The sequence below is a fragment of the Procambarus clarkii genome, chromosome 44 (assembly GCF_040958095.1).
Source record: "Procambarus clarkii isolate CNS0578487 chromosome 44, FALCON_Pclarkii_2.0, whole genome shotgun sequence".
NCBI classification, from domain to species: Eukaryota; Metazoa; Arthropoda; class Malacostraca; order Decapoda; family Cambaridae; genus Procambarus; species Procambarus clarkii.
The window spans coordinates 24958848-24984918 of NC_091193.1; the positions used below are offsets into that span (position 1 = coordinate 24958848).

Genomic DNA, 26071 nt, shown 5'->3' on the forward strand with positions numbered 1-26071 from the left:
TGAAACTCCCGCGTATGAAAGAAATCACATCTGCCATCGACTGGGGGTTAGACACCCAGACAGGAAGGCACCCCAAAACAGACCCCAAATTGTAGGAAAATTGCAACTGGAGATCAAACAAAGGCTAAAAACTTCCCCCAAAGAAAACAAGATAACGAGCAACTCATCACACCGCGTGCCGCTCATTTGCATCAAACATCCACCCCTCCCCCACTTCTCCTCAGTCCACAGAGCCAGCAGCCAGACTGCTATTTCGGAGATTGACATAAGGAACAAAAACCGCCGACTGGAGGGAGGGAGGGTGCCAGGGAGCCTCTGGGGCTCTACCCAGAAAATGACGTTTCATTACATTCAACGCTGATTTTCTGTGGGGAAGCCCCGTCGGCTCCCTGTGCTAGCTACCCAAAGAGCAGGAAAAAGAGGGACTTACCCGGGAGGTGGTTGCATCTCGGGACTCAAAGATGAGACAACTGGCTGCAAATGCCGACTCAAGGTGACACAAGAGTGCAAAGGGCCCAGCACCTTAACAAGTTATTGGGCAGCCAGGACCCTGTTCTGGCTGCATGCTCCCCGACCCGACCCCCAAAAGCAGAAGCCAACAAAAACAAAGCCTTCTGAAAGCAGTCATTCACCGACGGGGCCACCACAAACCGAGGAGAGGAGAGAAAGGAGAGCACCTGGTCCAAAAACCAGGTTGGCTCGGGTGGTCTATGAGCAGGCCGGAGGTGGCAAAATGCACGAGAAAGCTTACGAAATGGAGCAGAAGTAACATTCACCCCAAACGCAAGCTGGAGCAGCTCCACCAGCCTCGCAGTATACGAGGCAACAATATTTGGCATAAGATAGCTGTCTTGAAAAAGTCAAGAAAGAAAAGATAACCTAACACGAGCACACGGACCGTCATCGAGGACAACCTACGCAGGGAAAGGAAGTGGCGAAAAGACCGCTAAGAGACTTCATACTGCCACTGAGAAGAAGACCGCAGGTGGGACACCATTAGAGAAGCCATCTGATCACCATAAAAATGGTGATGCACCTGCATCAGAAACTCCAGATGCGAAGCGCAGAAGTGTGGAGTGAACCAGCAAGGTAGTTGACCGGCCCGATCTGCTGAAAGAGGCGGAGCCGCGGAAAACGCCCCAGGTTTGTACACCGAATAAGCAGCGCCTGAAACCAAGGCAGGGCCGTCCACCAGGGAGGCCAGACAGAGAACCTGTGCTCATTAGGACTCGAGCCGTGCCAGAACCCAAAGCAACAGCTGAACCGGTGGGAAGAGTTACAGGTAACCCCACCTTGACCAGTCCTGGCGAAAAGTGTCTACCGCGACGGACTCACAGTTGTGGAAGGGCACCAAATAGACAGGGAACGCCGCGCCCATGCCGGCGCGAAGAGGTATATATCCGGGGCCCAAATGGCCTGCAGAGCCAACTGATGGAGTCGGCGTCGACCATCCATTCCATGGACAGGGGAATGAATTGTGACAGGCCGTCCACCAGGACGTTGGATACGCCCCTGATATGAACTGCACGGAGAGCTAAACCCAAAAAACTCAGCAGAAGAGCCACTTGAAGCAAAGAGCCCCAAAGTGCCAAGGACCGCAGGCCCCCCTGCGGTTCAGGCAATGAACCACTGGAGCACAGTCCGAATATAGCCGAATCGTAGAGCCTTGAGAGAACCAAATCCGAAACAGCACAAGCCACACCACTGCGAACTCCCATACCGTGCTGTGAGTCCAACGGAAGGACTGAGCCCACTGCCCCTGGCCGGCCTGGTGAGCACTAGTCGCAAAGCTCCAGCCGAGAGAGGCGGCATCCATGAACACATCGAGGCAGGGCTCCGGGAGGCATCAAGGCACTGAACCCCAAAAAGCAAGCCTGAAGAGGAAGCTGGAGATGCAAATCTAAGAGTCAGAGCCCAAGCAGAATCAACAGAAAGAGCGAGGATGGCTTGTCGACATGTGAGGCGAGAAGCATAAAACAGAGAGACAGCCTCCCGGAGAATAGGTGCATACAGCTTGAGCAATGCCGCTGATGCCTTAGCCACAGAAGTCAACACGGCAGACAAAGGCCCGGCATGCAATGCCTCCACATCCTCCACAAGCTGGTCCGAAGATAGCTCGCAAAGGGAAAAGAAGTGGAGAACCGAGGCCAAATGGCCGCGAGTACAAAGATCCTCTGCATCCAGAGCAGCCGAGAGGGAGGGGACCAAGATGTGCAACTGGAGCAAGCCAACCTCATAAGGAAGCACAGGGGTGTAAAGACATGCATAAAGGTGCTCAAAGGAAACACCGTAGTGAGCTCTCACCACTCAAGTATGCGGGTATGACAGAACGCGTGCCACGCCCGAAGTGAAAAGGAAGGGCTGTCCACAAGCCAGGAAGACACTGGAACCTCATAATGCTCCCAATACGGAGAAGAAGACCCGAACTGAAAATAAATAGTATCCATCACAGAGACAAAATCCAAGTCTCGCAGGAGACAGGCACTTAGGGCCTCCCAAACATCCGCAGGGGAAATCCAAGAGGTCGATAACCTCCGGAAGGATGACGCAGCAGAACCAAAGGGAACCCGGAAACGAACAAGAGGGGGAGCTGAACCCATATTAAATTTGTACAAGGAAGGGGGATGCGAAGACCCCAAACCTCGCAACAAGACCCTGCCCCGAGGGCATCAAAGCCCAGGCATGATAAAAAAGGATAAAAAAGGAGCCCAAGTGCCCCAGGCCGCCTCCAGCTCAGCCTCGGAATCCTCCAAACCAGGTTCCGGGGCAGAGCTGTCCCCCAATATCCTCCAACCTTGAAGAAAAAGCAGAGTCCAAGGGAAAGGCATCAAAGAAGGGAAGGACCCAGAAGACTCGATGGGAAGAACCGGCTCAAATAACCCTGTCTCTGCATCGAATGGGGCAACCCCTGAGCCGCCTTAGTCTAAGGCCCAGTCTAAAGCCCAAGCTACTCCAGTTAAACCCTGCCCCGAATCTGAAGCCCTCTGATGTTTGGGAGCCGGCAGCAGGGGGAGGAGAGGATAAGGGTGAACCATACCAACAAGGAAAGGACGAAGGGGTGCAGACTGAATCAAGGTTGAAACGATCAACACCCCCAAGTCCAGGTCCCTAAAACCAAACCGGTGCAGCCCCAGGGCATTCGAGCGGGCAACCAACCAAGTACCCTGTGCAACCACCCCCCTCCTTGGGAGGGGGGTGGTTGCAGACAGGGTACACTTGGGTTGCAGACACTGGCGTGACAACGTGGTGACATCATGCTCGTTTGCAAATTTTCGTTGGAGAGTTGAGTTCTGTCCACTCATTCGGCTTTTGGTAGCAATATTTTTACCAGAATAGGGGTTTGTTTTGGGGCGCCTATCTTCCTGGGTGCCAGACCCGGTCCATGGCAGACACAGAATGCTCCCAACCACACGGAGGTGTCTATAGGCCATTACTCCTAGTCTCACCACTCTGACCGCTCCTCATGCCTCTCAAGGGGGGGCAAGGTTCTGGCTCGTGGTTCCCAGTAGGCAGGAACTCCATGCACTTTGACTGATGCCAGGAAGCTAATAGTTACATATCAGCCTGGATAGCTCCGAGGAGCCGACGGGGCTCCCCCCAGAAATATTATTTTCTGGAACTTATGCAAAGTAATGGTATAATACAACAGATTATATAGCTTCTGTTTTATGCATACCATAGACACAAGCTTATCAGAAAAAAATAAGAAATACTCACTCTCTTTCAGCTTGTATGGTCTTGGTAGCCTCATCTAATCGTAATTTGAGCATCGTAACTTGCTGCTCCAGACTCTCTTGTTCAGGGGTAATGCCCATGTCATCTATCACTGATCCCCCACCACCATTTAAGCCACCATTAGCACCACTGTTCGTCCTCCATGCCCTCCTACCATCTCGAGCACTAACTCCATTATTGGAGCGTACAGATTCTTCATAGCCCCCTTCACTACATTCACTTCCTCCACAAACTTCACTCATGGGGTCTGACACAGCTGATATTCTAGGATTAATATGGCAAGTATCTGGTAGAGGGTCTGACATGGCAGACATTCTATGGGATGGGGACGGCTGGCTGCTGCTATTACTGCTTCCACCAATTGTAACTGTACTGTCTCGAAATGCATGTTCTTGTTGCTGCTGGTTGTGGATCATTTTTTCTTCAATGTCATTTTCTCTTTGAGGATGATGGCAATTTTCAGAGACCTCTTTAACAGCACTATCTTTTAAGTACTCGTCGCATATCAAGTCTTTCACTTCACGACCAGCACGGCACTTTTCACTTAGACGAGTGGCTTCACTGGGTTTGTGTGCATAAACAGACACATTTTCCACTCCACTTTGCACTAATGTCTCACTAACGTTGCCTTCATTATTACCCATGACATCATCACCTGGGTGACTTCCACGAGAGCCAAACATTTCTTCGAGGAGGCTAAAGTTTGTATTTTTGGCATCTCGGATAAATTGAAGTTCGTCGCTGGATAATTTTTCAGCCTCTGTCTGTGTGATAGGACGTACTGGAGTGCTGCCATCTCTTTCTGGCGAGTCTCCTTTATGACTACCCTAAAAAAAAGGAAAAAATAAACATGATTACAATACATTAGCTGTTGGTACCTAATTTCAAGACTTGTCTAATTACAGATTGTTACATTAACCCTTAAACTACTAATGTTGCCCTCGAGCAATAGACTGACAATGCTCTTGTTGCCTGTAAATGATTTAACACTTTCGTTGCCCCGGTGGGCGACCCACTGCACACCTCAAGGTAGCCCAAGTGGTGCGCGCTAACTCACCAACACTCACAAATGTTAATAATCTTTTTAGCTTTCTGACCTCAATTTTCATGCTACATCATTCAATTTGGTATCAAATTTTTCGTAATAGAATGTTCTAAAGATATATGTGCCTAAAAGAACATGTGTCTCACTTTCCAATACTTTAGACCTGCCGCGCAATGCAAGGTAGCCCGAGCCTTGCCCGAGAGCTTGCCACAACAATGTTTATTCTCTTTTCAGCTTTCTTATCTCAATTTTCATGCTACTTCGTTCAATTTGGTATAAAATTGTTCACAATAGAATGCTGTAAAGAAATAATCACTTCCTTATATTTTAGACCCACCATACACTGCAATGTAGGCCGAGAGCTCACTGTCACACAAAAATGTTTATACTCTTTTCAGCTTTTTTACTTCAATGTTCCTGCTACGTCGTTCAATTTGGTATCAAATTGTTTGCAATAGAATGCTGTAAAGGGATATTTACATATAAGAACACATAAGTCTCTCTTTACTATTCAGTGCAACCTCAGTTCAGCGAATCTCCAGTCAGAATGCACACTTTTAAGGCCGGATTTACTCACCCCTTTTGTCGAACTCTGGTTCGCCAAAGCGAGGGATGTGCGGATTTGCTTACGATATTGGGACAGTGTTCACAGAGTGGTGGAAAACTATCTTTTCACATTCTATCACAGGTTACCAATTAATAATACTCTTCGGAGGGTTCAAGTTGCCCGCGGGTCGACGATACATCTCCATTTGGACTGCTCCTCGGTGGTTCATTGCCTGAACCGGGAGGGGGGGGGGGGGGTTCGATGCAGTCCTTGGCTCTTTGGCGCTGATTGCTTTGGGTGACTCGTCTGCCGAGTTCTTGGGGTTTGGCTCTCCTGGCTGTTCACGTGCGGGGAGTGTCTTAACGTCTTGGCCAACGGCCTGTCTCATTTTGTTCCCCTTTCCACGGAATGGACGGTCAACGTCGACTCCTTCCATTGGCTTTGCCAGACGTTCAGGCGCTCTGAGGTGGACCTATTCGTGTCGGCGTGGTCACTGCGCCTTCCCGTTTATGTGGTGCCCTTCACCGACTACGAAGCCGTCGGGGTCGATGCCTTTCGGCAGGACTGGTCGAGGTGGGTATTCCTGTACCTCTTTCCCCCGGTTCAGCTGTTGCTCCAGGTCCTGTCTCGCTTGGAGATTTACCAGGGAAGAGTGGTCCTCTTGGCCCCTTGGTGGCGGGCCCAGCTGTGGTTTCAGGCGCTGCTTGCCCGGTGTCGGAATCCGGAGGTTTTCTCGTGGGTCCGCCTCTTCCAACAGATCGGACCAGTGCGTCGTCTGGGTGGTTCGGTCTTCTCCTCGAGTCTTCGAGTATAGTATTTTTGACTCGAGTTCATCATCATCTCTATGGTGATCAGGTGGCTTCCTTGTTAGTGTCCCACCTGCGGGCTTCTTCTCGGCGGCAGTATGAAGTTTCCTGGCGGTCCTTCCGGTTCTTTTTGCGTCTTCGTCGTTGTGCTTCGCTTTCTGTTAGGGGTGGTGTTGTCCTTTCTCTCTCTTGATTGTTCCAGGACCGTCATCTATGCCTAACACTGTTGCCTCTTATCGTGTGGCGCTGGCGGAGCTGCTTCAGCTAGCTTTCGGTATTGATGTTATTTCTGCACCGTTTTGCAAGCTGTCTCGTGCGTTGTTTCACCTCTGGCCTGCTCATGTGCTGCGTGAGCCGTCCTGGTCATTGGAAAGAGTGCTCTCTTTTCTTTCTTCTCGGTTTGTTGTGGCCCCTTTGGTTCAGGATTGTTTCTTGAAGGCTCTTTTTCTGTTGACATTGACCTCTGGGGGTCGGGTTGGGGAGCTTCATGCTCTCCTCCAGCGCAGGGGTTTCTGCTCTTTAGGTCGTAGTGATGGTTTTGTTCGTCTGCAACTGTCTCCTTCTTTTCTGGCAAAGAATGAGACTGCTTCTTTCCGGAGGGGTCCATGGGTTGTTGATGCTTGGTTGGTCAGGCTGGGGTTGCATCATGTTTTGTGTCCGGTTACAGCCCTATGCCATTATTTGTGCGCCACGGCTTCTATGTCCGGGAATGCGCTTTGGGTTGATCCGGTTTCTCTTCTTCCCTATTGACTGATGGTCAATCGTCAGTCTCCGTGGTGTAGTGGTAAGACACCACTCGCCTGGCGTTCCGCGAGCGCTATGTCATGGGTTCGTATCCTGGCCGGGGAGGATTTACTGGGCGCAAATCCTTAACTGTAGCCTCTGTTTAACTCAACAGTAAAATGTGTACTTGGATGAAAAAACGATTCTTCGCGGCGGGGATCGTATTCCAGGGACCTGCCCGAAACGCTACGCGTACTAGTGGCTGTACAAGAATGTAACAACTCTTGTATATATCTCAAAAAAAAAAAAAAAAAAAAAAAATGGTGGTGAAGAGGTCACACTGTAATTTATATTTGAGTTTACCTGGTCTCTCACATCTTCAGGTTTATCTGCCACACTATCCTTTCTAGGTCTTAATTGATAAGTTTGTGTTAAATGTGTCATTTGAGCTTCTAAATCATTCTTCTCTCTTCTTAAAACGCCAGTCTCTCGTTGTGAAACTTCAAGACGACCTCGTAAAATCCTCACTTCCTCTCTTGCCTTATTTCTCTCACTTCGAACCTGCAAATTATAAATTATTAAATGTAATTATAAACCTAGACCATTTCAGTTACATGTCATAAGAAATACATGATCTGAACTCTTTGAAGGTTGCTTAAGAATACAGTTTCAAGAATACTGTACTTGATTCATACTTGTGTGTGTGTGTATATATTATATAATATATAATATATAATATATATATATATTATATATATATATATATATATATATATATATATATATATATATATATATATATATATATATATATATATATATATATATATATATATATGTTGTACCTAGTAGACAGAATGCACTTCTCAGCCTACTATGCAAGGCCCGATTTGCCTAATAAGCCAAGTTTTCCTGAATTAATATATTTGCTCTAAGTTTTTTCTTATGAAATGATAAAGCTACCCATTTCATTATGTATGAGGTCAATTTTGTTTTATTGGAGTTAAAATTAACGTAGATATATGACCGACACTAACCAACCCTACCTAACCTAACCTAACCTATCTTTATAGGTTAGGTTAGGTTAGGTAGCCGAAAAAGTTAGGTTAGGTTAGGTTAGCTAGGTTAGGTAGTCGAAAAATAATTAATTCATAAAAACTTGGCTTATTAGGCAAATCGGGCCTTGCATATTAGGCAGAGAAGTGCGTTCTGGCTACTAGGTACGACATATATATATATATATATATATATATATATATATATATATATATATATATATATATATATATATATATATATGTGTATATCACGAAAATAAACACGTGATTAAGAATGTGACAATGTCAGACCACGGAGGAAAAATGAAACAGGAAATTTCCTTAAGTACTTTCGTATATTAAATATACGTGGTCTGACATTGTCATATATATATATATATATATATATATATATATATATATATATATATATATATATATATATATATATATATATATATATATATATATATATATATACTGTATAACATTATAACAATAACATAACAAAAATCCTACTGTACTATACCATTCTCTCAAGCACCCATATTATACTTGGCACAATATTTTGTAAAACCTGTTCAAATATCCAACTACTAGCAAAGTGTCTTGTGTTTTAAATTTACAGATGAATACAATAAAATATTTAGCTTCACCTTGCTCCACTTCTCCCTCCAGTTTGCTGTGCAATCGGACCACCACCTCATAGTCTTTTCCATCTGTGTGGCACGGGCACGAGCCTCCTCCAGTTCTCGCTGCATCATTTCCTGAGGAATCGGTCAAATACTGAACTTCCTGACTGGACTGTCAGTAACAAATTGAATTTCTCAGAAACACATCAGTAAACCGTAATAAGTGAGCTAAATCATTTTTAATCTCATTCTCAATTTTTAAATTTAAGGAACTTAGTTAAATGTTAACCTATCCAAGCAGATTTAACAGGACACAAAGCCCTTGCAACGATGTAAAGATATACCAATATATGAGTAGACTGTGCTTGTCGATTACAAATAGTCTACTCTCATCTTGGTGATTATCATCATTGAGATATACATTACATAGGAAATCACTCAAAAAATGTATGTTTATATTTAAGTATGGAGTATGTTGTAGTAATTACTGTCTATTTATGATTTACCTATATAGTACTGTACTGTACAGAATGTACTACAGTACCTTGATTTAATTATGCAATTTTATTTCTGTACTAAGCAAAGATGTCAGCAATAAGATTATGTCATTAACTTAAGTCTTATATTTATCTATAATCCTGATACCTTATTCCTTCCTAGGAGATTCCCATCACAGTGTGCCCATAGCAGAATTTCCTCCAGGAGACTATGTCGCCACAAGAACCTTTCACTCTTTTTAAGTTTTCTAACTTTTTTTTTTTTTTTTTTTATATATATAGCTCCACTCTTCCATTCTGAGATACTGGTCAACTGTCTTTACCATTTGATCCCTGTATTTCAGTATACTCTTCTTGCTAAACTATTCTCAAGCATCCTACACACATTCACATTTCATTCCCTCACCTCTTTCACTCATACGACATCTCTTGTATACTTCCACATTGTAAAAAATGGAATTTCATTACATTCAATGCTGGTTTTTTGTAATGCAACTGGTCTTAGTATAACATGAACTAAAATGCTGTTAAATTACATTCAACGCTGTTTTTGTTTTTTTAATGCCACTGGTGTTAGTACATTACTGTATGTACAAACTCTTCCATTCTTCCATAATAAATAATAAACCTTACATACAGTACCAGTTGCACTAAAAAAAAAAAAAAAAGCATTGAATATAATGAAACGCCATTTTCTGGATGAGCCCCGGAGGCTCCCTGAAGTTTTCCAAACCGACATGTGCCATATTAGTTTGGTGTCATCAGTCCCTGAAGTTCTGTGCCTATCGGAGACCAGAGCCAGAACCTGATCCACTCAGAGAGAGCAGGGAGCAATGGCTATATGACAGCCAAAAATGGCCAAAAAACCTTGATGCAAAGAGTGGAAGAGTAAGTCAAATCATTTTAACCATCATCAATCCAAGAAGATTTTACATGAATGTAAAATCATCAATGCTATGTACCTTCTTGTATGTATGTATGTATGTATGTATGTATGTATGTATGTATGTATGTATGTATGTATGTATGTGTATGTGTGTGTATGTATGTATATATATATATATATATATATATATATATATATATATATATATATATATATATATATATAAATATATATATATATATACATTACATTATATATATCTATATATATATATATATATATATATATATATATATATATATATATATATATATATATATATATATATATATATATATATATATATATATATATATTATTAAATATGACCGAAAAAGTAAGATTAATAATTCTAACACGAATTTTCTCAATCTTTCGTACATTACGCTTCACTGTTGGAGGTAAATCAAAAATCACTTCTCCAAAATTCATTTTTATTTCTAGTCTGACGCGACACGGGCGCGTTTCGTAAAACTTATTACATTTTCAAAGACTTCACAAATACACAACTGATTAGAACTTACATATATATATAACTTATATATATATATATATATATATATATATATATATATATATATATATATATATTTTTTTTTTTTTTTTTTTTTTTTTTTTTTTTTTTTTTTTTTAATTTTGTGAGGGTACCACCTCTGGTGCCAATGTGGGGACCCATAGCCTCGGAGAAGAAAATAAAAAGTATTCAGAGGAGACCTTGTGGCTTCTCACTGAACACTAATATTATCTTCTCCTACCACCCCCATTCTTTTGTATGTACACATATATATTTACTTTATTTGAACTTTGTTACAAAAAAGGAGTTACATATGGGTTACAAAGATGGTTGTCATAGGTTGTCGAGTTCCTCCAGCTCCTCAGATGGCGGGCAGGAACCCTGGATGCAGTGCGCATTTCCCCTCTGTATCGCCACACTGAGGCGCTGGAAAAGAAAGCTTGCAGCTCTCGGGTCCCTTGTTGTTTCAATGAGCCTAGAACCCAGTTCCTTCAAAAAACTGGTAGCACTTTTACCCCAGGCGCCGAGCGTCTCAGAAGCAATGGGGACAAAATTGTAGTGGTGATCCAGTTCTCTATACTTACGGGATTTGGCTGCTTCCCTGTGGGTGGCAGCGCCACCTGGTTGTGCAACACTGAGGTTAATGTAGGTGTTAGCCAGGGTTGATACGCACGTGTAGTCCCATACCAACTGCTTGCCATTCTTCCAGGGGTTCACTGTGATACCATCCGGGCGACCAATAAGAGCATCAGAGTTACGGGGCGTTAGGTAATGGGGCTCTCTTTCAGCTGGGCATCCAGCTGTGGTGAGGCTCCTCTTGATGATGTCGTTAACTTCACTGTGCCTCGAGTGCCATCCCCCTGTGCTTTGGCAGAGTAGGCCATGGTGACCGTACCTGTCAGCCACCACCTCGCCGCAAATACACCTATATCTGGTGTGGATTGGGGCAGCAAGGCGGAGGGCCACAGCAATTCGGAGGGCGTGTGGTGTGAGACGCGTGCCAGTTGCCGACATTGGGGTTGCTAACAGGAAATCCCCTGCATGTGGTGCTGCTACTGCTGTGAGGCGAGCAATGTCGTGTTGTGTTGTTGCAGCACCCAGGCACTCTGCAGCAACTTGGTCTACAATGGGACCATCCCAGCTGGATTGCTTGTGGGATTTTGGGGATGGTGGTTGAGGTGATTGGCCTGCACGAGAGGCCCACTCTGTGGCACAGCGTGTAAAATTGGGATCATGTACACCTGCCAGCTGATGTAAGTGGGCAGGTAGAATTTCCTTCACAAGGTCGTCGGATGCTGATAAGGAGGACAGGAAGGCTGGAACAGCAATTTGCGTTGCTGTTCGAACTCCGAGGCCCCCAAGTCTTACGGGAAGAGAGGCTTGTTTCCACTGTAGGTCATCGAGAGAGAGGTTAAGGGCTTTTTCTAGCATTGATTTCAGTAACCGGTCATACTCACTTAGTTTTTGGCTACTGTAAGATGGTGAACACCTCAGAAAGTAGGTTAACCTGGGGAGGGACAGACATCTGGTGATGAGGTAGAGTGCATCATGAGCATCAATATCCTCAATCCTCCCATCCATCCTCTTAAGGTCGGCGATTTTCTTATCAAGGACCTCATCGATGGCTTTCAACCCCAGGGGAGCTCCTAGGAGTGTGCTGTCTTCAGGTTTAGTTTTATGGATATTTGGCAGAAGACCCTCTATTCTCTCTACGATGCCCTGGTTGGAACATATTATTTCACATTTAGAAGGGTTCAGGGTGAGGCCTGATATATATATATATATATATATATATATATATATATATATATATATATATATATATATATATATATATATATATATATATATATATATATATATATTATTAAATATGACCGAAAAAGTAAGATTAATAATTCTAACACGAATTTTCTCAATCTTTCGTACATTACGCTTCACTGTTGGAGGTAAATCAAAAATCACTTCTCCAAAATTCATTTTTATTTCTAGTCTGACGCGACACGGGCGCGTTTCATAAAACTTATTACATTTTCAAAGACTTCACAAATACACAATTGATTAGAACGTATCTCTGATTTTATATCTACATTTGAGTGAGGTGGGAAGGGTGATGTGGCATTAACACAAGACAGAACAGGAGGGGATATTAATAGGGTATTAAAATTATCAACACAAGACAGAACAGAAACAATGGGTATTGAATAGAAGTGTTTGTAGAAAGCCTATTGGTCCATATTTCTTGATGCTTCTATATTGGAGCGGAGTCTTGAGGTGGGTAGAATATAGTTGTGCAATAATTGGCTGTTGATTGCTGGTGTTGACTTCTTGATGTGTAGTGCCTCGCAAACGTCAAGCCGCCTGCTATCGCTGTATCTATCGATGATTTCTGTGTTGTTTACTAGGATTTCTCTGGCGATGGTTTGGTTATGGGAAGAGATTATATGTTCCTTAATGGAGCCCTGTTGCTTATGCATCGTTAAATGCCTAGAAAGAGATGTTGTTGTCTTGCCTATATACTGGGTTTTTTGGAGCTTACAGTCCCCAAGTGGGCATTTGAAGGCATAGACGACATTAGTCTCTTTTAAAGCGTTCTGTTTTGTGTCTGGAGAGTTTCTCATGAGTAGGCTGGCCGTTTTTCTGGTTTTATAGTAAATCGTCAGTTGTATCCTCTGATTTTTGTCTGTAGGGATAACGTTTCTATTAACAATATCTTTCAGGACCCTCAGGAGATATTGTTAATAGAAACGTTATCCCTACAGACAAAAATCAGAGGATACAACTGACGATTTACTATAAAACCAGAAAAACGGCCAGCCTACTCATGAGAAACTCTCCAGACACAAAACAGAACGCTTTAAAAGAGACTAATGTCGTCTATGCCTTCAAATGCCCACTTGGGGACTGTAAGCTCCAAAAAACCCAGTATATAGGCAAGACAACAACATCTCTTTCTAGGCGTTTAACGATGCATAAGCAACAGGGCTCCATTAAGGAACATATAATCTCTTCCCATAACCAAACCATCGCCAGAGAAATCCTAGTAAACAACACAGAAATCATCGATAGATACAGCGATAGCAGGCGGCTTGACGTTTGCGAGGCACTACACATCAAGAAGTCAACACCAGCAATCAACAGCCAATTATTGCACAACTATATTCTACCCACCTCAAGACTCCGCTCCAATATAGAAGCATCAAGAAATATGGACCAATAGGCTTTCTACAAACACTTCTATTCAATACCCATTGTTTCTGTTCTGTCTTGTGTTGATACTTTTAATACCCTATTAATATCCCCTCCTGTTCTGTCTTGTGTTAATGCCACATCACCCTTACCACCTCACTCAAATGTAGATATAAAATCAGAGATACGTTCTAATCAGTTGTGTATTTGTGAAGTCTTTGAAAATGTAATAAGTTTTACGAAACGCGCCCGTGTTGCGTCAGACTAGAAATAAAAATGAATTTTGGAGAAGTGATTTTTTATTTACCTCCAACAGTGAAGCGTAATGTACGAAAGATTGAGAAAATTCGTGTTAGAATTATTAATCTTACTTTTTCGGTCATATTTAATAATATATGTCTACAGGAAAGACTGCTACCAAAATATACTAATATATATATATATATATATATGTGTGTATATCACGAAAATAAACACGTGATTAAGAATGTGACAATGTCAGACCACGAAGGAAAATGAAACAGGAAATTTCCTTAAGTACTTTCGTATATTAAATACATCTTCAGAAGGTCATTTTACAGATCGAGTGATGGGTATAAATAGGCAGGAGAGAGTGGTGAAGTAAGGTGAGGTACAATACTTGGACAACGCAGAAGGCCCATTGGCCCATCAGATGCACCCAATTGGACCATCTGATGTAGCCCAATGGCCCATCTGATACAGCAGACATACAAGCATAATACATAGGTAATTATAACATAAAGAGGTAAATATATACAATAAATTAGTGAGACAACTCACTAATTTATTGTATATATTTACCTCTTTATGTTATAATTACCTATGTATTATGCTTGTATGTCTGCTGTATCAGATGGGCCATTGGGCTACATCAGATGGTCCAATTGGGTGCATCTGATGGGCCAATGGGCCTTCTGCGTTGTCCAAGTATTGTACCTCACCTTACTTCACCACTCTCTCCTGCCTATTTATACCCATCACTCGATCTGTAAAATGACCTTCTGAAGATGTATTTAATATACGAAAGTACTTAAGGAAATTTCCTGTTTCATTTTCCTTCGTGGTCTGACATTGTCATATATATATATATATATATATATATATATATATATATATATATATATATATATACATACACACACACACACATACATACATACACACACACACACACACACACACACACAGTGGTACCTCGGAATGCGAGTGTCCCTGTATGCGAGTTTTTCGGAAGACGAGCAGGATTTACTCCAAAAATATGTCTCGGAAGGCGAGGGTTACCTCGGGACGCGAGTTTGTTGATACGTGTACAGGCCGACTGGCGCGTGGTGGCATGGCGATCGCGCCTCAGTTTACCAGTGTCTCGTGTCCAGTGACTATCCCACCTGAATTCTTCACAAGGATTTACAGTTTTTTATCGTTTTTTTGGCCATTTGAGCATAAAAGTTGTCATTATATATCTTGCCATGGGTCTCAAGAAACCCATTGGTAAGGTTCAACCTAAGAAAATAGCTGTGAGTAGAGGCAGTAGAGGATGTCCCTTCTTGATTAAGAAAATGTGTGAAGTATGGGAAGAACTGCAGAGTTTTGTTGAAAAAACTCACCCAGATAAAGCTGTAGCAGGACGTTGCATTGACCTTTTAAATGATAATGTGATGTCCTACTACAGACAAGTGTTAAAATGTAGGGAAAAACAAGTGTCATTAGACAAATTCTTAGTAAAACAAGCAAGTCCTAGTGGTATGCAGGCAAAATGTGCCAGAGTGTGCATACAAGTGAAGTCCTCACTGCCTGATGTGATAATGGAAGGGGACTCCCCTTCCAAACAGTAACTCCTCTCTTCCTCCCACCTCCTCACCATCTTCCATACGCCTACAGCATTCAACAGCAAGGTAAGTAATAACTTGAACATAGTTTTGTAGGTTTATTTAGATGAATTAGGTATAAAAATTTAGTTTGATGTGGGGTTTTTGGGGTAGTCAGGAACGGATTAATTCATTTCCCTTTATTTCTTATGGGGAAATTAGCTTCGGAATGCGAGTTTTCGGAATACGAGGCGTCTCCAGGAACCAATTAAACTCTTAAACTGAGGTATGCCTGTATATATATATACAGTAGAACCTCGCTCGCCTCAAATGGCGAGCATTTTGGGTAACGATCGCCTAGAACACTGACAATTCGTCTCGTATGGCGACCGCTCATTTGAATGACGACAAGACCACATGGCGAGATCGCACTGCTTCTCGCACATTCTCGGACGCCTCCGATGATGCAAATAAATTATGTTGTTTTTGTTTAAAGATGCCAATGATGCTGGGATATAAAGAGGTTACTGCTGAGATGTTGCAATGACTTTTTTGTAGAAAAAAAGAAATTAAATTTTTTGAAACACAGTACAACCTCGATTCAACATACTATATGGGACCGACCCCAGTTCGTTGGAGCGTTGGATTCGTTGCAAGAGGTGACCTTCAGGAGGCGTTTGCATCAGTGTCTTTATTTTTCTTGTAGACAATAAAAATGCATTATCATATTATATACTCTACCTATATATTATTACTCTACTAACAAATATTGTTACATTTGTTATTTAATAACAATATTTAAAATTTATCACTGTTAAACATCATGTTATTTTCTGCTGCCCAATCGAACACGTTGTTGATATCTGCTTGTAGTTTTTCAATGTCTTCCGCAGAGGTAATTTTCATGCTGATTTTCATGTCATCTGCAAAGGATGACACGAAGCTGTGACTTGTATTTTTGACTATATCTGATATGAGAATAAGGAAAAGCAGTGGTGCAAGGACTGTACCTTGAGGTACAGAGCTTTTAACTGCGCTTGGGCTCGATTTTATTTGATTGACTGTTACTCTTTGTGTTCTGTTCGACAGGAAATTGACTATCCAGCGTCCTACTTTACCAGTTATTCCCATTGACCTCATTTTGTGTGCTATCACCCCATGATCACATCTGTCGAATGCCTTTGCAAAGTCTGTGTATACTACATCTGCATTTTGCTTTTCTTCCAAAGCTTCTGTGATTTTGTCATAGTGGTTAAGTAACTGTGACAGACAGGATCTTCCTGCTCTAAATCCATGTTGTCCTGGGTTGTGTAGTTCATTATTTTCCATAAAACTAGAAAATTGAGTCCTAATCACTCTTTCAAAAACTTTTATTATGTGAGATGTTAGTGCAACTGGTCTATAATTTTTTGCCAAGGCCTTACTACCCCCCTTGTGCAGCGGAGCTTTACCTGCTGATTTAAGTGCAGCTGGTATCTCCCCTGTATCCAGGCTCTTTCTCCATATTATGCTGAGCGCTTACGCTACTGGTACTTTACATTTCATAATGAATACAGTATTGAATTCCATGAGTCTGGCCCAGGAGCTGAGTGCATGGGCATATTGTCAATTTCTCTTTCAAAGTCTTCCGAGTTTGTGTTAATATCTGTTATATTATCTGTAGCTTGAATGTCATTCATAAAGAAGCTGTCTGGATCATCAACTTTCATGTTGTTTATTGGCGTGCTAAACATAGCCTCATACTGGCCTCTTAGAATTTCACTAATTTCTTTGTTGTCCTCTGTGTATGTACCTTTAGTTGTAATTAAAGGTCCAATACTGGTGGAGGTTTTTGATTTTGATTTTGCGTTGGTGAAAAAATATTTCGGATTTTTCCTTATCTCTTGTATAACTTTTTGTTCCAATTTCATTTTTTCAGACTCATATCATCGCTTCAACGTTTGTTCTATTTCTTTGATTTAGGTTTATTTTCCTTTCTTGTGATAGTCATGTCTGCCTAAGCATTTCAGTTATTTTTTTCTTCTCATGTACAGTCGCCTTCGTTCTCTTTCTAGAGTGGTCCTCTTTCTGACCCTCTTCACGGGCACGTGCTTCAAGCAGACCTTGTATGCTTCAGCCGTCAGTTGAGCTATTCCCTGTGTGGGAGTTTTGTTGCCTTAGATTGTTTCCCATTGAATGTTTGTATTGCTAGGTACAGTATCTTAGGTATCCTGTATCCTAGGTACAGTATACAGATTTTAGAGTAGGGCATAGCGGATTTTGTTTAATACATTATCTTGTTAAATGTTGCTTGCTATTTCAGTTTATATCGAAATAGTTTTTAGTCTTTATCTCAAGCACATACCTCTTGAGCCGAATTGCCTTCAATATTTCATGAGATTTTCTAAGTGACTAAAATAAGTTCAGGTAGTATAATTATCAGAAGGAGCAATAATAAATATTTCATAGCTAATTTGGTAATTATCAAAAGATTAAAAAATCACTTGGGTTATATGTCCTGGACTCGTCTCATCATGGGTATGAACAATTAATCAGCATAATTAATTACCATAATTGAGGAGTGGTAGCAGCAGTAAACATCAATCAGTGATTATATATAATTATCCTTCAGTACAGTACTAAGTATCCAAGTTACATTATGTACGGGTTGGTTGAAGCTCACATTCACATGAGACAAGCTGTAGGTTTTCCACTGCAAAATTGGGTGGTAGATTGTCCCATGTTGCACAGAGTCAATGTTCAGTTTAATTATTAAAGTGAATAGTTGTGAAGGTAAGACGAACCTCAATGTAAATGATAATAGCATTGTTGACCAGAGTAGGGAAGTACTAATCGTAGCAGAGGTATTGACCAAGGAAAGTTACTGTAGTGACATGGTGATTCATTACATGGTAAAGTCATAAAGACCAAGAAATTTACAGACTTTATTCATGAATTGTTATATCAGATTTAAGATAAGGCCTAATATACTGAACCAAAGTTACTAACTTGTTTGTCATGCCAGTGATATGGAAGTGGCACTGGGTCATGTGAGTGAGAGGGAGGGGGGTGTGGGTGAGCTCCTGGGAGAGGAGCCTGAGCCCCACGACGGGTTGCACTGCCGCCAGATTGTGCCATCATCACAACCGTCTGTAAATTAAAAACATACAGTAAATAAGGAATGTGCATACGTTTTAATATACTGTAAAGTGTCTTTCACTAACAAACTGCCTATCAGAAGACCACAAGCACAGGTTATCACACAAACAACATAATGAAATATGTCCGTAAACTTTATCCTGAAGTCACTCTCACTTTCATCTTGCCAAAGATTAGTAACTGCCAAAGAAATTATCAAATACCTATTACCTAGCCTAATGCAACCTCATATACCAAACATTAGTATGTGTAACACCTGTCCATACAATTGTCCCTCACTCTTATGTTCAATTTTTTATGTACACATTCTTTTGCATAATGCTTATTATTATTATTATTATTATTATTAATATTATTATTATTATTATAACTTGTAACATATGAACAGAGGAAAGTGCACCTTAGCTAACCTGACCTGTTGCATGGTACCTAACACGACCTGTAGCATTGTACCTAACCTGACCTGTTACATGGTACCTAACATGACCTGTAGCATGGTACCTAACACGACCTGTAGCATGGTACCTAACATGACCTGTAGCATGGTACCTAACATGACCTGTAGCATGGTACCTAACCTGACCTGTTACATGGTACCTAACTTGACCTGTTGCATGGTACCTAACATGACCTATAGCATGGTACCTATCATGAACTGCAGCACAGTACCTAACATGACCTGTAGCACGGTACCTAACATGACCTGTAACACGATACCTAACATGACCTGTAACACGGTACCTATCATGACCTATAGCACGGTACAGGTGTACCTAACATGACCTGTAGCATGGTACCTAACATGCCCCGTAGCATGGTACCTAACATGACCCATAGCACGGTACCTAACATGACACATCACAGTACACAACATGACCTGTAGGACGGTACCTAACATGACCTGTAGCATGGTACCTAACATGACCTGTAGCACAGTACTTACCATGCCTCATAGCATGGTACCTAACATGCCCTGTAGCACGGTACCAAACATGACCTGTAGCACGATACCTAACATGACCTGTACCACGGTACCTAACATGACCTGTAATACGGTACCTATGCCCCGTAGCACAGTACCTAATATGACCTGTAGCACGGTACCTAACATGACCCGTAGCATGGTACATAACATGCCCCGTAGCATGGTACCTAACATGACCTGTAGCACGGTACCTAACATGACCTGTAGCATGGTACCTAACATGACCTGTAGCATGGTGCCTAACATGACCTGTAGCATGGTATCTAACGTGACCTGTAGCATGGTACCTAACATGACCTGTAGCATGGTACCTAACATGACCTGTAGCATGGTACCTAACATGACCTGTAGCACGGTACCTAACATGACCTGTAGCATGGTACCTAACATGACCAGTAGCATGGTATCTAACATGACCCGCAGTATGGTACCTAACATGACCTGTAGCACGGTACCTAACATGACCTGTAGCATGGTACCTAACATGAACTGAAGCATGGTACCTAACATGACCTGTGGCACGGTCCCTAACATAACCTGTAGCATGGTACCTATCATGACCTGCAGTATAGTACCTAACATGATCTGTAGCATGGTACCTAACATGAAATGCAGTATGGAACCTAACATGACGTGTAGCATGGTACCTAACATGAACTGTAGCATGGTACCTAACATGACCTGTAGCATGGTACCTAACATGACCTGTAGAATGGTACCTAACATGAAATGCAGTATGGAACCTAACATGACCTGTAGCATACTACCTAACATGACTTGAAGCATGGCACCTAACATGACCTGTAGCATGGTACCTAACATGACCTGCAGCATGGTACCTAACATGACCTGTAGCATGGTACCTAACATGACCTGTAGCATGGTACCTAACATGACCTGTAGCACAGTACCTAACATGACCTGTAGCATGGTATCTAACATGACCAGTAGCACGATACCTAACATGACCTGTAGCATGGTACCTAACATGACCTGCAGCATGGTACCTAACATGACCTGTAGCATGGTACCTAACATGAACTGAAGCATGGTACCTAACATGACCTGTAGCACGGTACCTAGCATGACCTGTAGCATGGTACCTATCATGACCTGCAGTATAGTACCTAACATGATCTGTAGCATGGTACCTAACATGAAATGCAGTATGGAACCTAACATGACGTGAAGCATGGTACCTAACATGAACTGTAGCATGGTACCTAACATGACCCGTAGCATGGTACCTAACATGACCTGTAGAATGGTACCTAACATGAAATGCAGTATGGAACCTAACATGACCTGTAGCATAGTACCTAACATGACTTGAAGCATGGCACCTAACATGACCTGTAGCATGGTACCTAACATGACCTGCAGCATGGTACCTAACATGACCTGTAGCATGGTACCTAACATGACCTGTAGCACGGTACCTAACATGACCTGTAGCACGGTACCTAACATGACCTGTAGCATGGTATCTAACATGACCAGTAGCACGATACCTAACATGACCTGTAGCATGGTACCTAACATGACTTGAAGCATGGCACCTAACATGACCTGTAGCATGGTACCTAACATGACCTGTAGCATGGTACCTAACATGACCAGTAGCACAGTACCTAACATGACCTGTAGCATGGTACCTAACATGACCTGTAGCATGGTACCTAACATGACCTGTAGCAAGGTACCTAACATGACCTGTAGCACGGTACCTAACATGACCTGTAGCATGGTATCTAACATGACCAGTAGCATGATACCTAACATGACCTGTAGCATGGTACCTAACATGACCTGCAGCATGGTACCTAACATGACCTGTAGCATGGTACCTAACATGACTTGAAGCATGGCACCTAACATGACCTGTAGCATGGTACCTAACATGACCTGTAGCATGGTACCTAACATGACCAGTAGCACAGTACCTAACATGACCTGTAGCATGGTACCTAACATGACCTGTAGCATGGTACCTAACATGACCTGTAGCATGGTACCTAACATGACCTGTAGCATGGTACCTAACATGACCTGTAGCATGGTACCTAACATGAACTGAAGCATGGTACCTAACATGACCTGTGGCATGGTACCTAACATGACCTGTAGCATGGTACCTAACATGACCTGTAGCATGGTACCTAACATGACCTGTAGCATGGTACCTAACATGACCTGTAGCATGGTACCTAACATGACCTGCAGCATGGTACCTAACAAGACCTGCAGTATGGTACCTAACATGACCTGTAGTATGGTACCTAACATGACCCACTGTATGGTACCTAACATGACCTGTAGCACGGTACCTAACATGACCTGAAGCATGGTACCTAACATGACCTGAAGCATGGTACCAAACATGACCTGTAGCACGGTACCTAACATGACCTGTAGCACGGTACCTAACATGACCCATAGCATGGTACTTAATATGCCCCGTAGCACAGTACCTAACATGATCTGAAGCATGGTACCTAACATGACCTGTAACATGGTACCTAACATGACCTGAAGCATGGTGCCTAACATGACCTGCAGTATGGTACCTAACATGACCTGCAGCATGGTACCTAACATGACTTGTAGCATGGTACCTAACATGACCTGTAGTATGGTACCTAACATGACCTGTAGCATGGTACCTAACATGACGTGTAGCATGGCACCTAATGTGACCTGTAGTATGGTACTTAACATGACCTGTAGCATGGTACCTAACTTGACCTGTAGAATGGTACCCAACATGACCCACAATATGGTACCTAACGTGACCTGCAGTATGGTACTTAACGTGACCTGCAGTATGGTACCTGACGTGACCTGCAGTATGGTACCTAACATGACCTGTAGCATGGTACCTAACATGACCTGTAGTATGGTACCTAACATGACCTGTAGCATGGTACCTAACTTGACCTGTAGAATGGTACCCAACATGACCCACAATATGGTACCTAACGTGACCTGCAGTATGGTACCTAACGTGACCTGCAGTATGGTACTTAATGTGACCTGCAGTATGGTACCTAACGTGACCTGCAGTATGGTACCTAACATGACCTGCAGTATGGTACCTAACGTGACCTGCAATATGGTACCTAACATGACTCGCAGTATGGTACCTAACATGACCTGCAGTATGGTACCTAACGTGACCTGCAGTATGGTACTTAACGTGACCTGCAGTATGGTACTTAACGTGACCTGCAGTATGGTACCTAACGTGACCTGCAGTATGGTACCTAACGTGACCTGCAGTATGGTACTTAACGTGACCTGCAGTATGGTACTTAACGTGACCTGCAGTATGGTACTTAACGTGACCTGCAGTATGGTACCTAACGTGACCTGCAGTATGGTACTTAACGTGACCTGCAGTATGGTACCTAACGTGACCTGCAGTATGGTACCTAACGTGACCTGCAGTATGGTACCTAACGTGACCTGCAGTATGGTACTTAACGTGACCTGCAGTATGGTACCTAACGTGACCTGCAGTATGGTACCTAACGTGACCTGCAGTATGGTACCTAACGTGACCTGCAGTATGGTACTTAACGTGACCTGCAGTATGGTACCTAACATGACCTGCAGTATGGTACCTAACGTGACCTGCAGTATGGTACCTAACATGACCTGCAGTATGGTACCTAACATGACCTGCAGCATGGTACCTAACATGACCTGCAGTATGGTACCTAACATGACCTGCAGTATGGTACCTAACGTGACCTGCAGCATGGTATATAAGATCTCTGACTTTTCATTTCCTTCGGCATTATATCTTCTGCTCTTCTCACCCATTTCCCTCCTACTCAACCTCACTGCCTGTTTTTTGTTATCTTATTCTCTCCTTCCTCCGCCCCATCTTACATGACCTGTAAGATGGGGCATCTCCTGCCTCCTCTCCTTTTAATCATCAAATGATGCCTATTACATTACAGTATTATCCAATGCTTTTTTAACTTTTTATGATCACAAAATAGTTTACCAATTCATTTTCATTACAGTACTTCATTATTCATAATTTATGTATATCAATTTCATTCATTATTCATGACACGTTCAGTGCAAAAATATTATAATTGCTGTCCAAGACTTGTCACTTTAAGAGTCTTGCTTTTACCTCAAAATGCTAAATAGTTATCAAATTAACAAATTCTTGCAATGACATCTTTGAAAACTCATTATTTAGTCTAAACAAAATAATCTATAAGGAATACAAATATATAATTTACAAAGGGAACCTCTACAGCACATATAATTAGCAGGAAATATAAACAAACAGCCTTCAATTAAGGTGTGAACTAGGAAGACAAATATAAACACTGCTTAATCTGATCATTGACCCTCATCTTAGGCTTGTCTTGGCTTGTCCTGCTGCAGGTGACAAAGCACCTGGGCTGTGCCACACCCCTCAGGAGGGGGCAGGTGTAGGCACAGAGGGGCAGGTGTGCGTACAGGAGGTCCAGGGGGCGTGAGGTGAGCAGCTCAGGTGATGCTCGCACATTTTGGGAGGTGGGAGACCTCTCAGAATGACTGATCAACTCCCCAGCCTCTCCCATGCCTCACATCCTCCCGCAAACCAGAAAATTCCTCACTGCCGACTACTAGGCGGCCTTGTCTGCCACCAGACCGGTGGAGCAGCTAGAGTGTGCGGCAAGAGGTGGTGTAGAGGCGACATAACTCACTAGGTATGCGGGCCGTCATCACATCTTGGAGTGGGCAATGTTGACAACACCCGCCGCTGCCACCTGGCGGCCGGGGCCGCAACCCACCACGCCAACACCGGCCCCAACACTCCCTACACCTGTAAGGACCACGCCAACACCGGCCCCAACACTCCCTACACCTGTAAGGACCACGCCAACACCGGCCCCAACACTCCCTACACCTGTAAGGACCACGCCAACACCGGCCCCAACACTCCCTACACCTGTAAGGACCACGCCAACACCGGCCCCAACACTCCCTACACCTGTAAGGACCACGCCAACACCGGCCCCAACACTCCCTACACCTGTAAGCACCACGCCAACACCGGCCCCAACACTCCCTACACCTGTAAGCACCACGCCAACACCGGCCCCAACACTCCCTACACCTGTAAGGACCACGCCAATACCGGCCCCAACACTGCCTACACCAGTAAGGACCACGCCAACACCGGCCCCAACACTCCCTACACCTGTAAGGACTACGCCAACACCGGCCCCAACACTCCCTACACCTGTAAGCACCACGCCAACACCGGCCCCAACACTCCCTACACCTGTAAGGACCACGCCAATACCGGCCCCAACACTGCCTACACCAGTAAGGACCACGCCAACACCGGCCCCAACACTGCCTACACCAGTAAGGACCACGCCAACACCGGCCCCCAACACTCCCTACACCAGTAAGCACCACGCCAACACTGGCCCCAACACTCCCTACACCAGTAAGCACCACGCCAACACCGGCCCCAACACTGCCTACACCAGTAAGGACCACGCCAGCACCGGCCCCAACACTGCCTACACCAGTAAGGACCACGCCAGCACCGGCCCCAACACTCCCTACACCAGTAAGCACCCTGCCAACACCGGCCCCAACACTCCCTACACCAGTAAGGACCACGCCAACACCGGCCCCAACACTCCCTACACCAGTAAGCACCCTGCCAACACCGGCCCCAACACTCCCTACACCAGTAAGGACCACGCCAACACTGGCCCCAACACTCCCTACACCTGTAAGGACCACGCCTCTCCTATACCCCCACACGGCTCCACTTTCCTCCATATACACCTCTCGCCTTTCCCACGATCGTCGTTGCCCCTTAATCACCAACAACACTTCTCACCTTCCCCACAATTGCGTTCCCACTTAATCACCAACAACACTTCTCACCTTCCCCACAATTGCGTTCCCACTACACTCAGCCTTTCACCCCCGAACTTTCAACTTCACCCCCTTCAACTCAGACTATATCATCATGGCAAGTGGAGGGAACCTTCGACAAGCCGCCGGCTTCCTGTCCTCCTCGACGCCACTAGGGTTAGTGGCCCTCAAGTAGTAAATCAGGTAAATTTCTTCCCCTATACTCTCCTTCTTAAGCATGGGGGAGGTCCTCCCTGCTAAGCCTCGTTATAATATTTGTTTTAAGAGTGTATTGGGAGTCGACACACTCTTGCACTTTTTACCCTTCAAATACACTTTTACTTCCGTGCACTCGCTTAGCTAGTTTAGTCCATTATTGTGCACCCAATACCCATCCTGTAAGTGATAGTGGGAAAGGCTACAGAGGCAAGTAATGGAACTTAACCCCAGTATTGGTTTAGCTAAGTAAGATACAGCATTGTATAGTTAGCTTTTGTTAATATATTTCATAAGTTTACATGTACTCACCTAGTTGTACTCACCTAGTTGTGTTTGCGGGGGTTGAGCTCTGGCTCTTTGGTCCCGC

The 26071-nt window shown here is 43.4% G+C and overlaps 1 protein-coding gene across 2 annotated transcripts in view; it reads right to left on the reverse strand.

Moving 5' to 3' along the window:
• LOC123745412 (coiled-coil domain-containing protein 102A) overlaps positions 1-24438 on the reverse strand; it is a 63690-nt gene extending 39252 nt beyond the window's left edge. For both annotated transcript variants that reach the window (XM_069300849.1, XM_045725949.2), the window contains exons 1-5: positions 24312-24438; positions 18465-18605; positions 8550-8660; positions 7220-7417; positions 3718-4562 (exon numbers count right to left, since the gene is read on the reverse strand). In XM_069300849.1, the coding sequence (XP_069156950.1) occupies positions 3718-4562; positions 7220-7417; positions 8550-8660; positions 18465-18596 (1286 nt within the window). In that variant the 5' untranslated portion in view covers positions 18597-18605; positions 24312-24438. The remainder of the gene's footprint in view (positions 1-3717; positions 4563-7219; positions 7418-8549; positions 8661-18464; positions 18606-24311) is intronic.
• Between the last annotated feature and the right edge of the window lie 1633 nt (positions 24439-26071).